The sequence below is a fragment of the Sturnira hondurensis genome, unplaced genomic scaffold, assembly GCF_014824575.4.
Source record: "Sturnira hondurensis isolate 20B ecotype Veracruz unplaced genomic scaffold, ASM1482457v3 Scaffold0015508, whole genome shotgun sequence".
Lineage (NCBI taxonomy): Eukaryota > Metazoa > Chordata > Mammalia > Chiroptera > Phyllostomidae > Sturnira > Sturnira hondurensis.
In genome coordinates this window covers 938,676-954,370 of record NW_028088139.1, presented here as the reverse complement: position 1 = coordinate 954,370, position 15,695 = coordinate 938,676, and the positions used below count along the sequence as shown (strand labels likewise).

At 43.0% G+C, this 15,695-nt stretch overlaps 1 protein-coding gene across 1 annotated transcript; it reads right to left on the bottom strand.

The window, feature by feature from the left end:
• Positions 1–648: 648 nt before the first annotated feature.
• On the bottom strand, positions 649–3,625 carry LOC118999848 (vomeronasal type-1 receptor 4-like). The gene is made up of 2 exons (XM_037064604.1): positions 3,493–3,625; positions 649–1,981 (listed from the first exon to the last, which is right to left on the bottom strand). Exon 2 carries the CDS (start codon positions 1,931–1,933, stop codon positions 992–994), a length of 942 nt encoding a protein of 313 aa, XP_036920499.1. The 5' UTR covers positions 1,934–1,981; positions 3,493–3,625; the 3' UTR covers positions 649–991.
• Between the last annotated feature and the right edge of the window lie 12,070 nt (positions 3,626–15,695).

Here is a 15,695-nt window from a genome sequence, read left to right as displayed (position 1 = left end):
CCTTCTTCCTTTCTGCAGCATAGAATTCCATTGTGTAAATGTACCATAGTTTTTGGATCCAGTCATTGACCGATGGGCATCTAGGTTGCTTCCAACTCTTGGCTATCGTGCAATTCACATCTTTTAAAATGGTCACACTCACCTGATGTGGTCAAAAAACCAGCTACCATATAATTTTATCCTGGCTGGTATAGCTCAATGAATTGAGCGTGGGCCTGTGAACCAAAGGGTGACTGGTTCAATTCCCAGTCAGGGCACATGCCTGGGTTGTGGGCCAGGTCCCCAGTAGGAGGCATGTGAGAGGCAACCACACATTGATGTTTCTCTCCCTCTCTTGTTCCTTCCCTTCCCCTCACTCTAAAAATAAATAAATAAAATCTTTTTAAAAAATAAATAAAATATAATTTGATGCTGCCATTGCCCACTCCACTTAAATCTGTCCATTTCTGCCTCAACTTTGTTGAACATGGTTATCACCCTTCATAACATTGTATTTCAAATAAATGGACCACTGCCTCTCCAGCAGTGTCATGTACGAAGTCGGAACAGGATGCCACAGTCTTTCCTCACAGACTGAATTCCCTCCAGCACTGCTGTCTTCAGCTCAGTAGTGACTTACCACATGCTGATCTCCATCCTTATTATTCAAATTTTTCTTACAATTCCATGACTTGCACATTTCTGAACATGTACTGGGATAAATTGAATTTACATACTTGAAGACTTCTCCAGAATATCCAGATGTTTCAGGGCCTGATGTTTATATTGCATCCATTCTGAATTCCTTCATGGCAAACATGAGGAAACTTCTATCAAAGAAGTATTTACAAAGCAGTTATATGTCATTGCATTTCCAAATATAACATTGTTGACTTTGACGATACTAACCGTGTTCTATGTACCAGTCCCTTGTAAGGCACTCTTAATAGTATTTAGGATGCTGAGGAGGATGAGTGAATTACCAAATGAACACTGTGCATGTACATACAATCTACATATTTCTCCTAAAATGACAGAACTTTGCATTCCTTTCCCAGGTGAAGCTGAATCTGGAGACATTGGAGTTACGGCCTAGGATCAGAAAGGGACTGACAGTTGGGAAACTCAGAGAGATTAATGAACTGGTGTTCACAATGAACCAGTTGGGATTCTTTAAAATAGCTAAAAAAATATGAAAGATGGAGGAAAGGGCATTACAAAAGAGAAAGGTGCTCACCAGGAGAAGAATAGTTTTGATAGCCCTGGACTCAGGGGAGGATAGGGAAGAGATGCAGGTCCTGTGAATGCTCTGGACCCTGTGCTTGTGTCTGTACAGGATGAAGAGCATGGAGCCACTGGCCCAGAGCATGAGCAGGAAACATACAACATCAGGGGATGCTATCAAGGCTGCATATACTAAGTCTCTGGTATCTTCATGACGAACAGAGGAACAGTGTCCCAGATGTTTTTTATTTGTGATGTTTCTGTTGCTCAATTTGCTAGACAGAAACAGAGGATAAACTACATTTATCAACATTTGCAGGATCCAATACAGAAAAATTGTAGGGACAATGTATTTTGGGGCTTTATGTTTAAGGTTTGCCCACCTGGAGTTCGTGGGGCTGATGGTGATAGCCTGAAAGAGGCTCAAGAGGCAGGTGGTGCCAATGGACACACCCCTGCCCACTGCACGAAAATAGTGGAAAAGTTTGCATCCAATATCACTATAAACAGTATACCACCCAAAAGATGACATGCTATTGGGAAACCCACTGAAAAACAGAACTGAAAAGTTGGCCACAATCAGGTTGTTGACAATAAAATCCGTGGGCTTCAACCTGTACCCAGTGAAGTAAAGGAAGAGATAATGGTAAAGAAGAGAGGAATTCCCCACAACTCCAGTTATAGTGTGTAGTAAGAAGACCATTCCTATTGCCAAATTCCTGATGGACATGCTGTTTGTTCTCAGTGACTGATATCTTCTTCCAACCTAGAGAGAACCCTGCATGGGAAAGTTAGGCATAAGCCACACATACCACATTAGCTGAACTCCAATATTTTCTACTTCGAACCCCAACAGTTTTCCCTGAAATACTGACTTAAAATTTTGTTTTTCCGCCATCTAGTGGCTTCCAGGGGATGAATGTGTAACCATTAAAGACCACTTTCAAAATATGAGTCATTGCTATCAAGACCACACATGAAATCACTTCTTTATCTCTTACAAGCTTACAAGGCCAGCTAAATATTAGAAAGGCCACAGAAACTGTCATTTGTCTATATTCCAGGAGAAATTGCAATGACATGAGTAATCAAAAGTATGCAAAAGCAAAATCTGATCCCTAATAAACAGCATATGGCACAGTAAAATTATTAGTAATTTTAGATCATATACATATTTATTAAGATGTGGGTTAAATTAAATAATTACCAGTAATGTTATAATTCTGTTAAAATATTACAATACAAATGAAATAAGCCAGGAGGTGAAAGACAAATACCATATGTTAGCACCGTTAACAGGGATCTAAACAAAACAAACAAGCAAGCAAAATAGGACCAAAGACACTGAAATAGGGAACAGGCTGACAGGGTCCAGAGGGGAGAGGGGAGAGAATCATAGGGGAAAAGGGGATGGACTCACATGAACAAGTATAAAGGCCACATGGACAATAACTAAGGGTGGGGGGTGGAAATGGGAGGGAGGTGGGGAGCATGGGGCGGGGGCTAGGCAGGGTTGGGAATATAAGACAGAAAGCTGTACTTGAACAAGAATTAAACAAAAAATTTATTTAAAAAAATAAAAGATAAAATATTGCATCTTTTCAAAAACAAAAAAAACACAACGAAAAATATTACAATACAAGACATGCAAAATGAATAGTAATATATAACATTGTATATTATTAAAACAACACACTTTTTCTGGATTGGTATTATACTTTTAAAAGTAGAAATATTGCAAGATACATCTGAACCTGAAGGTGATAACTAAATTTTATAAAGTTATATTTTTCTTAAATGCTGCCTCCCAACTTTAAGAGGGAATAATCTCTTCATAATCAATAAAGACACTATGATTAAGCCCAATACACACCCTGAGTTAAAGAAAACATGTGTGCTTCAGCAAATGCTCTCAGACACACTTTCTGCAGTCAGATTATTCCTATAGATGAAAAATCGTGGAGGTATTACAATGCCCCTCTAGAAATGTGCAAATTATTTCTGTGATGCCTGTAAATTCTGCTGACCAGAAATTGATTTGAAATCTGTACACTTTTTAATTGTACATTAAAAAGTACAATTCCTGATCGCTGGATAAAACACACTACAACTGTGAGTGAGGACCACAATACACCACATCAGGAGCCACTGGAAACAGGAGCAGGTCTAAGATGCACATTTCTTTACCAGCTCAGCTCAAGCCTCAGAATTCCTCACCCTTGGCTGTGGCTTTGGGGCTGAACCAACTTAACTCTCAGAAGATCCCCTTTGTCCACTATGATCACTTACCCAAACTCTTATTATATAATGCCTTCCCTGACAGTCTCTAACTCTCAGATTAATTAAGAGAAAAGCCACCAACTTCTGCTGCTGCCTGGACTCTGGACGCATCATCAAGTCAGCACTGTCAGTAACTGGTGGAGGCAGCCAGACCCTGAGATATGAGCTGTGATTCAGTGATCTCACCTCCCTTCTGAACTGTAATTATCATTTCACCGGTAGCAGCATTGGCACTGACAGGCTTGGGAGCTGGGAGTATTTCTCAAAACTTTCTTTCCACTTGTTAATTACCAAGAACAACTCTAAGTTCCCAGCCAGCATCTCTTAGGAGACTATTGAGTGTTTGTGAGAGGCCCTCTCTTTCCATGATCCCTGGAGCAGACAGGGTCTCCCATGGAGGAGAGACAGCAGGGAGTGCTGATGTCTGACCCCTGAGGGGCGGGGGTGAATCTGGTATCTCACTGGACATTCTGCTCCATTAAGAAGTTCTATCCAGGAACTGGAAAGCATTATGCTGAGCGAAATAAGCCAGGCAGTGAAAGACAAATACCATATGATATCACCATTAACGGGAATCTAAACAACAAACAAACAAGCAAGCAAATATGACCAATGACACTCAAATACAGAACAGGCTGATAGGGTCCAGATGGGAGAGGGGAGAGAATCATAGGGGAAAAGGGGATGGACTCACATGAACAAGTATAAAGGACACATGGGCAATAACTATGATGGGGGCGGAAATCGGAGGGAGGTGGGGAGCACTGGGCGGAGGGGGGGCGGGCAGGGCTGGGAATGTAAGACAGAAAACTGTACTTGAACAAGAATTAAATTTAAAATTTTTTTTTAAATCAGGGAAAAAAAAGAAGTTCTATCCAAAGTGAATCTTTTCCTAATCTTACAAATGAGTTACACCATTGTCGATGTATGAAGCAAAGGAATCAATGAGGAAGATTTAAAAAGAGGGACAGTAACAAGAGAAACACAGTATGAACAATACACATTAGATGTTGCTACACTGAGTGACTCAAAGGCAATATCAACTTACAGAAAATTTTTGTGACAAAATATACATTACCCCCTAGGGAACCCCGGTAGTGTCAAAAGCAGAGGCAGAACAATATCCACAGAAGACAGAGCATTCTAATAATCCCTCCCATACAAGACACCAGGATCACACACTTTCACAGGTAGATTCTTCCAATGCCAATTACTTAATTCAACGCCACTAAATGGTAAACATCTTTCTCTAAACTTACCTCTTTGCAAAATTTTCAGTAAGAAACTCCCTGCTTTTTAAATTAAGAAATATATTTCTCATGGGCAACAAAAAACCACATAAATCAGAAGTTGAATTTCATTCTCTAGGTTTTTCTATACACAAATGACTTTTTATCCAAGTTCAATGTTGATACCCACATTGTCAAGTCACTTTTTAGAGCTGTTATCATGGATAACCCATCCTACAGACACTCACACCCGCAGAGTCATTTACACACAGATTGAAACACACACATGCGTGCACTTTCACTGTATTATAGTCGCATTTAATTACTTATACATATACACAAACGTGCTGATATTAATGCACACACTGCACACATGAAAGTTTACACTCACATATATAAATCCTCTAATACACACACTCATCTGAACTCCCAATTACTCTCTCACATAACATCACATTCACTATGTATGTGTATACCACAATAATATGATCTATTACAGAAGACTTGTATAACTCCAGACTTCTGAATGTCTAAAAAAGGATGGAAATCTCCCTATTCTTTATAGACCTTTGGACCCTGCAACAATCACAAGAGAAATGTCTAATATAATGCACAGCACTTAAAATGTGCTCTGAGCATTGCCACCTTATGTCAAGAAGGATGCTAGAAAACTGGGAGTTTAGGAGAGTTTCAGTGTGTGGGTACTTATGGAAATTCCTTTGTAGGTCACTGTCTGCCCTTCTCTTGCCTTTAAGTTTCTCTCTTTATCTTTAACCTTTGGCATTTTATTTATGATGTTGTCTTGGTGGGGTCTTCACTGTCTCCAACTTGTCTGGGACTCTCTGCGCTTCCTGGACTTGTACGTCTGTTTCCTTAACCAAACTGGGGAAGTTTCCTTTCATTATTTTTTCAAATAAGTTTTCAATTTCTTGCTCTTCCTCTTCTCCTTTTGGAAACCCTATGATTTGGAGGCTGGAATGTTTGGAGGTGCCCCAGAAGTTCCTGAGCCTCTCCTCATTTCTTTAAAGTCTTGTTTCTTCCTTCTGTTCTGGTTGAATGTTTATCTCTTTGTCATGTTCCAAATCGTTGGTTGAATCCTGGCGTCTTTCCCCTCTCTGTTGGTTCCCTGTGGATTATTCTTTATCTCACTTAGTGTAACCTTTATTTCTAACCTTTATTTTCTTTTTCTGTACTCAAAAGAGTTCTCTGAGCACCCTGATAATCAGTGTTTCCAACTCTGCACCAGATAGGTTGGCTATATCAATTTTGCTTAGTTCTTTTTCTGGGGTTTTCTTCTGTTCTTTCCTTTGGGCCATGTTTCTTTTTCTCCTCAAATTAGTAGCCTCCCTGTGTTTGTTTCTGTGTAGGTACAGCTGCTTTTACTATGTCTTAGTAGCATGGCCTATGTAGAAAAGGCACATGCAAATTCTGTGGGATGAAGCCTTAGGTAATTGCCAGGGTGGGGAACCCACTTCACCACTTTGTCTGTGTGGGGAAGGCTCTGAGAGTGGACAATGCTGCCACCTGCCTTCTGGCCAGCACTTGCCCTGTTTTCAGTCACTTCACCGCCTTCCCATGTGTAACTGGCACCCTTCTAGCTCCTGCCACAGTGGTGAATCCTGCAGTGGGTGGCCTTATGCATGTCCTAAGACCATGCTGGCCCTTCAAGCAGGGAAAATCTGGTAGTGACTTCTGCCAACCAACCCCCACAGGTTTTTACAACCAAAGGTAATGGTGATCTGTCTTTCCAATGGTGGAACCCTGGGCTGTGTGGTATGGACTAGGGCTGGTATCACCGATTCCCAGGGTATACTTCCCATCCATTCTGCCAGTGGCACCACCATCTCTCCACCCATCCTCATGACTCTGCCACTCCTACCCATCTGAATGAATGGGGCTACTTTAAATCCTTGGTTGTCAGACTTCCATACAGCTTAAATTTCTGACAGTTCTGGGTGTCACTAGTTTTAAGATCTGGTTGTAATTCTTTCTGTAGTTGCATGAGGAGGTGAAGCATGTTTACCTATGCCTCCATCTTGAATGGAAGTCAGATATTGGTAGAATATAATGTTCCAAGTGAGGTAGACTATTGAAAATGAAGATGGAACTATTGAATAGAATAGACATGGGCAAGAAGGTAAAATGGTACAGGACAATTAGAGAGCTGAAGAGGACAGTGGGAATAAGTGAGGCCAGGAGCCAAGGAACAAGGATGTAAAATTATATAATTCAATGTCATGATGGCAGCATGTGATTTGGATTCCTGGGATGTTTATGATGCCTGAAAGGCACAGAAGACACAGAGCATGTGATGACATACCGGAATGGGGCATAGTAAGACAAGAGGAAGAAAGCCATGGAAAAGGAACTTTGCAGATGTAACAGAACCTGAGGAGGGTTAGACTGAGGTCCCTAGAATATGGTCGTGGAGGGTTGGATGCCAAAAAAGTAAAAAGGCAGAGGTGGAGAGTGCAATACTGAAGTATAAGTGGGTTGGATGGAGGTCAGACAATGTTGGAGTTTTGGTAGATGTCTGAAGGTCACATTGTGAAGTACCAACTGCAACCCTGATGCTGAAACCCTGAAGCTGAAACCTTACAATAAGATGATCAATGTGGAGCTCGCATGCTAATGAAAAACGCACACACCTTAGTGAATGACAGAGACTACCTTGTACCAAAAAATGCTGGGCAACCCCAACCAGCTGACTGCCAAGTGCTGTGGCAAGGGTGATTGGTCCATTCAAAGGAAGTGGCAGTGTGGGGCAACTATTGTTGCGCTGGAAAGTATGGTTCTCTCTGTAGTCATCACTGCCAGAAATTGACCCCAGGTTGGCCACCACATCTTCTGTTCACCACGGACAAACATCTGGCTCTCTAACTCTCCCAGGCTCCCTATCCACTACCCTCTCTGGCCTAGCCTCCTCCTCTGGGGCCAGGACAGTTAGGTTTTCTGACTTCCAGGAAGATGAGCAGGAGGGCAGAGGGAACCAGCACCAGAGGTGTGGTGTTTTCTCACATAGGGAGAAACTGAGTCAGGGCCTGACCCCCATCCAGTACAGAAGGAAAGGCCCTTCATTTTTCCAAACCCAATATTCATTACCTGCCAACACAAGCCTGGGTTAGTTCTCAAAAGCAAACTGCCTCAGATCTCCCTTCAAAGGGGCTAGGAGAAGCCCTACAACCATTTGGAAAAAGAGACACAACAAAACCTGGATGTGGATGGGAGAAGCTAGATGAGCTCTAGAATTGTGCATGTGAAACTTGTATAATTTTGTTAACCAGGGTCACCCCAATAAATTCAATGAGAAGGAAAAATAGATCAGCTGGATGTAGGTATCTTCTAGTCTGTTCCCAGTATCAACCTCTGAGTTTCGACCTACTTACTGTCCAGGCTCCCTAGGTCTCCAAAGCTCTAGCCTCATGTGGCTCTACAGACATACACAAACACCTTCCCCACAAACAAAAAATACAAAAAATGTGACCCTAATTGTTTTAAATATATTTTATTGATTATACCATGACAGTTGGCCCATTCCCCCTTCACTCCCCTCCACCCTGCACACCCCTCCCCCACCATCCCCCTTTTGTTCATGTCCATGTGTCACAAGTTCTTTAGATTCTGTATTTCCCATAGTATTCCTGCCCTGCCCCTCTCTATTTTATACCTACTGTCTATACTACTTATTCTCTGTACCTTCTCCCCCCTTCTCCTCCTCCCACTCCCATTGCTAACCCTCCATGAGATCTCCATTTCTATGTTTCTGCTCCCAATCTAGCTGTCCTCTTGGTTTGCTTTTGTTTTAGGTGTGGTTGTTAATAACTGTGAGTTTGCTGTCCTTTCACTGTTCCTATTTTTTATCTTCTTTTTCTTAGATAAGTCCCTTTAACATTTCATATAATACAGGCTTGGCAATGATGAACTCCTTGAATTTGACCTTATCTGAGAAGCACTTTACCTGCCCTTCCATTCTAAATGAAAGTTTTGCTGGGTAGAGCAGTCTTGGACGTAGGTCTTTGGATTTTATGGCTTGGAATACTTCTTTCCAGCCCCTTCTTGCCTGTAAGGTCTCTTTTGAGAAATCAGCTGACAATCTGATGGGCACTCCTTTGTAGGTGACTGTCCCCTTATCTCTTGCTACTTCTAGGATTCTGTCCTTCATTTTAATCTTGGCTAATGTAATTATGATGTGCCTTGGCATGTTCCTCGAGTCCAACTTCTTTGGGACTCCCTGAGCTTCCTGGATTTCCTGGAAGTCTATTTCCTTTGCCAGACTGGGGAAGTTCTCCTTTATTATTTGTTCAAATAAGTTTTCCACTCGTGACTGTTCCTCTTCCCCTTCTGGTACCCCTATAATTCGGATGTTGGAATGTTTAAAGATGTCCTGGAGGATCCTAAGCCTCTCCTAATTTTTTTTGAATTCTTATTTCTTCCTTCTTTTCTGTGTGGTTGTTTCTATCTTCTTCTGGTCTACTCCCTTGAATTGATTCCCAGTTTCCTTTCCATCACTATTGGTTTCCTGTGCATTTCCCTTCATTTCAATTAGTTTAGCCTTCATATATTCCTCTAATCTGTGGCTAAAATCAACCTATTCTGTGAGCATCCTGATCACCAGTGTTTTGAACTGTGCATCTGAAAGGTTGGCTATCTCTTGGACACTTAGAATTACAGGCTCTGGGGCTTTGAGCTGTTCTTGAGACACAATGTTTGGTGTGTTCACTGCACCTGTTATGTATGAGGGGCGGAGACTTAGGTGGTCACCAGGGCCGGGCAACCCAGTTACTGGGTTGTGATGCTGTATGTGGGGGCGGGGTCAGAGAGGGGGGAAAAATGGCTCTTTGCTCCCCTCCGCTCTCTCAGATTTCTGTCCCCTCTGCAGCTTCCCACAAGCAAATTGGGCTCCTCTGGTGCTGGTTTCTGGGTGTGTGGGCCCACGCACCCTCCAGGACCCTGTGGGTCTCTCCAATGGACTCTCTGTGAGCCTGGGAGCCTCTCCCGGCCCGTCGACCCCAGGAAAGTCCTTCCAGTTGCCTCTAATTCCCATTTCTGGGGCCCTAGCCTGAGTGATCTGTCTCACTGGTCGCACCTTTGCTTGGTTTACCTGCGCACGAATGTGTGACCGCAGTCAGCCAGGCACCCTGCGCCCTCATTGGGGCTGCCTGTTGCCACCCCATGCCTGAGATCCACCAATGGCCTCCGCCTCCACTCCTGGGGTGGTCTGACGGAATGGTCTTTCCAGCTAGACCCCACTCTGCCACTGACCCCCCCCTCTTACCGGTCTGGCTGGGTGGTTTGTTGTTGGATTTCCGTACAGTTCAATTTTCACTGTTTTGGCTGTGTTTTTGTTTCTAAAACTTAGCTGTCTTTAAATTTAGTTGTGGGAGGGGGCACAGTGTTTCCACCTACACCTCCATCTTGGCCAGAAGTCAATGTGACCCTAATTTAAACTTGAAATCTGAACCAGAAAGTCCCATTTATACATTCCACCCTCCCCCAACCCCCACCAGTATCCCAGTTCCCTGTAAATCTGCATTCTAGCCAAGATACCACGTTCACTGACACACCTACCACTCCAGTTCCTAATCACTGAGCCCCACAGCATCACCCACCCGAGAGCAAATCCCAATGGCTAAAACCTCAGTTGTTACTGTCTTCATAGTCTTCATCCACAAGGCAAAGCACCAAAGCCAAACCCTGCACTGGCCAAACTGAGAGTCCCCAGAACGGCCCTTCTCTTGCCTCATAGGCCCCCAGTCCACAGACTGCTGCGGGCGCCGACCCACCTGCTGCTGGGCTTCTCAAGACTCTAGGCGGCTGCCAAAGGCCCAGCACTTTTCCACATGGATTGCCCTCATGGTGCTCCGGCCCTCAAGTCCCCTCGCCAGCTGTGGTGAGGGACACATCTTGACGGTTGAAGTTCTGGGCCTGGGCATGGCTCTAGGACGTAACGTGACCACGCCCACCTCCCCGAACATCAGTCTCTCCGTGCAGCCAACAGAAAATTGAAATCACCTTCTGGACTTGTGGCAGACTCCTTCTGGGTCTACATTATGGTACTGATTAAGTTTTCAGAGAACAGACCCTCCTGGAGGCCAACGTGGAGCAGCTCTTGTTCTCTCTAGGTTCTGGGGAAACATAAAGATGGCGGGGCCCTTGAGGGAGTGGCCATCTTACCGGAAGTGCAGTCACTGTGGCTGGGGACACCCAGGGACCTACGGTCTGCAGGAGCCTGTGAACAAACCATGGATTGGGTGGAGCCACAACCTTAGAGGTAGAAGTCAGACTGGTGGAAAGCACTGGGAGACTTTAAGCCCTGGTGACAGTTGGAAATGGGGTAGAAGGAGGGTAGGACCAGACCCAGGCTCTGTAAAATTCAAGCTCACAAGCTTTACTTCTCAAGTGATAAATGAGGATAATGAAGATGACCCAGAATATGCAAGGTGGGAGGGATTTTTTTCCTCCAATAGGGCCAATAATGATCTGCCGCCGCCCACGGCAGCAAGGTGGTCGCGAGGTGAGGCGATGGACTTAACTTAATTAAAAGAATGGAGAGGTCCAAGTGCTCTTGCTGGCAAATGGCGAATTTATTCAAGGAACTGCTGGCTTATATACAGAACTGCAGTGGCCTGAGAACAATGCTTTTTTACAAAAGTTTGTACATTACCGAAAGCTATCAAGAGGGCAAGATGTTCTCACATCCTGAGAACATTAGCCCACAGATAGCAGTGTCCTCAAGATTATCACTTCCTTGGAACATGACGCACATGCCAAGACCTTGTTCTTTCCTTCAAGGCTGAGAAGAAGAAGGTCCGGAAGATGTCAAGATACCCGCCGGCTCCCGGGACCAGAAACCAAGTCCCGCCACCGTATTCACAGTGGGGGCTCTGTCCTTGGTTCCCTGCGGCCTGGTGGGCTCCCACAATGATCCTTACTTCCTTGCTTGAGGGACACTGTTTTAACTACATCTGCTTCTCACCAACAAAACTGGGACAGAGAATACTTCATCTGATACATAGGTGAGTTAAGTAACTTGCCCATAAGCACCAAGCCTAGGATTCAAACAATAGTGTGACTTCAGGACCCACTTCTGAGCACTGTTGAAGGTCAAGTAGGGACTTCATTGGAACCAAATGAATCCCTGGTAATGGTAGCAAAATTAGGTGTGCACTAGGCAGCCTCTTCCTGGGGATGTTGATCTGAGTTTCACATGTGCCCATCAGACCTCAGGTGAATCTGGTGAATGGGGCCTTGACCGTTCAATGGTTGAGTCAGCCAGTCTGACTGTTACAGAACAGACCCTGGGGAGGGGGGTAAAAGATACACTATTACCAAAAGGAACCCCCTTTTTCTTCGGGGTCCTGACCACCTACTAGGTTTGCCTTGCCTACTGCCAGGGAGAAACGTCTTTCAAGGCCAGAGATTGGTGAAAAGGAAAGGAATTACTTATTTAAAAGTTATACAGACTTAAAGTAATGACTTAATGTCCTCATTAAAATACTACAGTCCTTTAGAATACCCACAGACACACACAGTCCTTCCTTCTCCCTCTCCCTCTGTTACCTCTGGGGTACCATATCTCTGGGGGAAAAAAGTAGAAGTCCATGATTCAGGCTCCCAGTACCATCAGCAGTGTCGCCACCACCATCTCCAGTTATCCAAAGCCATGTGGCACTTTCTTGTGGCCAATCAGCAAGAGTCCTTTTGCTCCTTTTCTTCCAGGCAAAGTCTCTCCTGATTCCTAAGCCACATGGCAAAAGGGAGCACCCCAAAGCTGCAAGGTCTCCACTTGGCATGGCTACCACTTGGCATGGCTGCCACTTGGTTTAAATCCCAGCACCAGTCTCCTTCTGCAGCCCCATTTCCGACTCCTCCTACAATCGGTGACACCTGCCAGCATTCCTGTATTCTTCCAGCTTTACTGGGCTGCCACAGTAAGTCTGGGAGGCATGGCTCCATGGCATGGAGCCAATCATCTCCAAGCTCTCACACAGGTGCTGAAACCAGGGGGAATTGCCTCCCAGTAACATCTTGGGTGGAAGTCACTTCCATCCCCCTAGCTCAAAGCACAGCTACAGCTATTTAACATATCTATAAAACCAGTTAAAGCTTGTAGATATGTTAAATGACCATGCCAGAGGTTAGCTGCAAAGCTGTTGCTATATAAAACAGCTTTCAATGGCTCTATTCCATGTATCCACCCATATATATATCCACCCCATATATATATATGGTGTATCCATATATATATCCACCCCAATATATATAGGGGTGAGGACATCCTATATATATTTTAATGATATTTCCTGGACACCCTGAGTTCTGGGTGTCCAGGAAATATCATATTAAAAATATGATAAAAATCCCTATTATTAAAAATCCCCAATATTAAAAATCCCTATTTGGGGTCCCCTCTTGGCAAGATCACACCCTGTTACATGATCTTCCCATGGCTGGATATGAAGATTCACAGGACCAGAAGTAGTTGGGATGGTGGAGCACTTATGACTGATTGTTTGCTAGAGAATGTCTGCCCTGAATCCACCCCATTACAAAGTATACTGTGAAAATTATGATGGAGACAGTAAGTCAGAATTAAGGATAAACATGGTCAAAATGAGATGTGTATCTGACCCTTGTTGAAAATACAAACCTGTAGACTCTGGCCCTATAAGTTCTGGTGTATGTGCTGGGTGTGACTCATGAATCTGCATTTTTCAGGTTTCTCAGAGGGTCTGAGGCCTATGACAGACATTCAAGACCATACTGAAATGTCCACTGTTTACAAATATTAGGATGGATGGTGATTCTCCTTAGCACTTTGGTACGACCTCAAATTATATTCTAAAAGCATCCCCTTGCAGAGGGCAAAGTCTCTCTTTTCTTTTACAATGTATTATGAGGACTTATTTTTCTAAATATGAGTTTTACTTTCTGGAATTATATAATCCATTTACTGTCTCCCTTTCTCATTACATTATAAAGTCCATGAAGGCTGAGAATTGTTGTTTATTACTGAGGAGAATTGTGTTATAGCAGCCCAAGCCAACTGAAATAGGCCTCAGCTATGTCACTGAGTCAGCCTCCCTTTACTGAGGTTGACTAAACACAAAGACTATGTATGTACAGCTTGCTCACTACCCAGCCTCATTACCAGAATGCCAGAAATACAAAGGGCGAATGTCTTACTCCACTGAAACCATTAGATGATCACTGGTTTAATATTTTTGTTGCAAAGGAGCTTAAACAATTGTTAGGAATGTTTGTCCTAAAACAGTAATCTTACACTGGAAGTTATTTGTCACTCAGAGAACATTTACCAGTGTTTGGAGACTGTGATTTATGTCACCTGGGGGATGTAGATCACTGCTGCCGTGGAGTGAGCAGAGTGCTAGATGCTGGTTACCACCCAGGACCACCATGAACCAGAGCCACACATTTAAGGGAATCTCAGAGCAGTTAGGCTCCTACTGCCAGAGGACTGCTGCAAGTATGGAAAATTTTCTCTAAACGCCAAGGTACCACTTGTTCATGTAAAGCTGAAATGACATTAAGGCCAGTCTAACATCATTCTCAAATATCCGCTCTCCAGAATAAACAGGCCTCTCTGGGTCCTCCCTACCTAGTTGGTGAAAGACTCTCAATTGTATTCTCCCAACATTGGGGAGAATAGCTGTTGAGGCCCAACATTTCATGCAATTATACAACGTTTTTTTCCTCATCTGAGCATATTTTTCTCATTGGAGACTCAGAGGGAGAGAGAGGAAAAAAGAGAGAGAAGAAGAGAGACACATCGATGTTGAGAGGGAAACACGGACTTGGTCCCCTTCTCATATGCACACTGACCAGGGGTTGAACCCATAATCTGGGTATGTGTGTTGACTGGATACTGAATCCGTGATCTTTCCATACATATGATGACACTCCAACCAATGAAGAAACCCTGGTATGGGCACACATTTGATTTATAATAAGACCTCTAGCTGGCTAATTTTTGCTTTCAAAAGAGGACTTATTAGTTGTCAGAGTAGCCACATGTTCATACACCAAAAGGGGCTTCTGGGAAACTATTGCTTCCTTTTCCTGAGGATCTGAAGGACAAAATCCATGGTCACAGAGACTTGTGCCAACCTCCATCTCTCATGAGTCTAGTAAAGGCTGGACTCATCACTAAAATGATTCAATGAAGTGTTTTTTATTCACACATAGAATCCTATATTGCAATGCAATGGAATAGAATGATCAATACCAACATGGAGCAATCAATACAGCAACAATATAAGGAATGACAGACACCAAACATAAAAGAGTTAATACTCTGTGATTTTCTTTCTATGAAGCACAGAGCAGGGGAAGTGACCTCTGCTCTAACACTGCTTATCCTGACGAGGAGTGACAGAGAGAGAGAGCAGAAAGGACTCTTGGGGTATGACAGTATTCTACTTATTGATCATAGTACTCAGTATAGGGGTGTGTTCACTCTGTGGACTGTCATTCAGCTGTGCACATATGACCTATGCATATACCTTTAAGTTCTTTAAATATGCATCAAAATTATTAGGGATTGGATTGGGTAAATATATTAGTATTGTAATGTCCTCGCACTGTAAAGATGGCATTTATTAGGAATAAAGAAAATGACACTGTGTAATTAGCTTTTAAATATATGCTGAAATTTCTGGTTAGAAACTAACAAATAATGAGGATGCAACTTTCAATGAAAAGGTGTCCATGATAAATTAGAATTATAAGGTAGAACTAAAATACATATATTTTAAAGTCAACCAGAAATAAATTATTACAGAGAATTTAAGAAAATGATCTCTATTAATGCCAAACTATCAAATATTAAAGTTAAATAGACAAATTATTCCTTTAAAAATCAAACATTTTTACTATGTTTGTTTATGAATGTATTTTCAAGGAATAAGGCCAGGTAATAGAATTAAATACATTTTCTGTCATTTCAAACATTAAACAACTTAG

Coding starts and splice junctions, on each gene's coding strand:
- LOC118999848 (XM_037064604.1), bottom strand. CDS start 1,933: ATGTCCATCAGGAATTTGGCAATAGGAATGGTCTTCTTACTACACACT.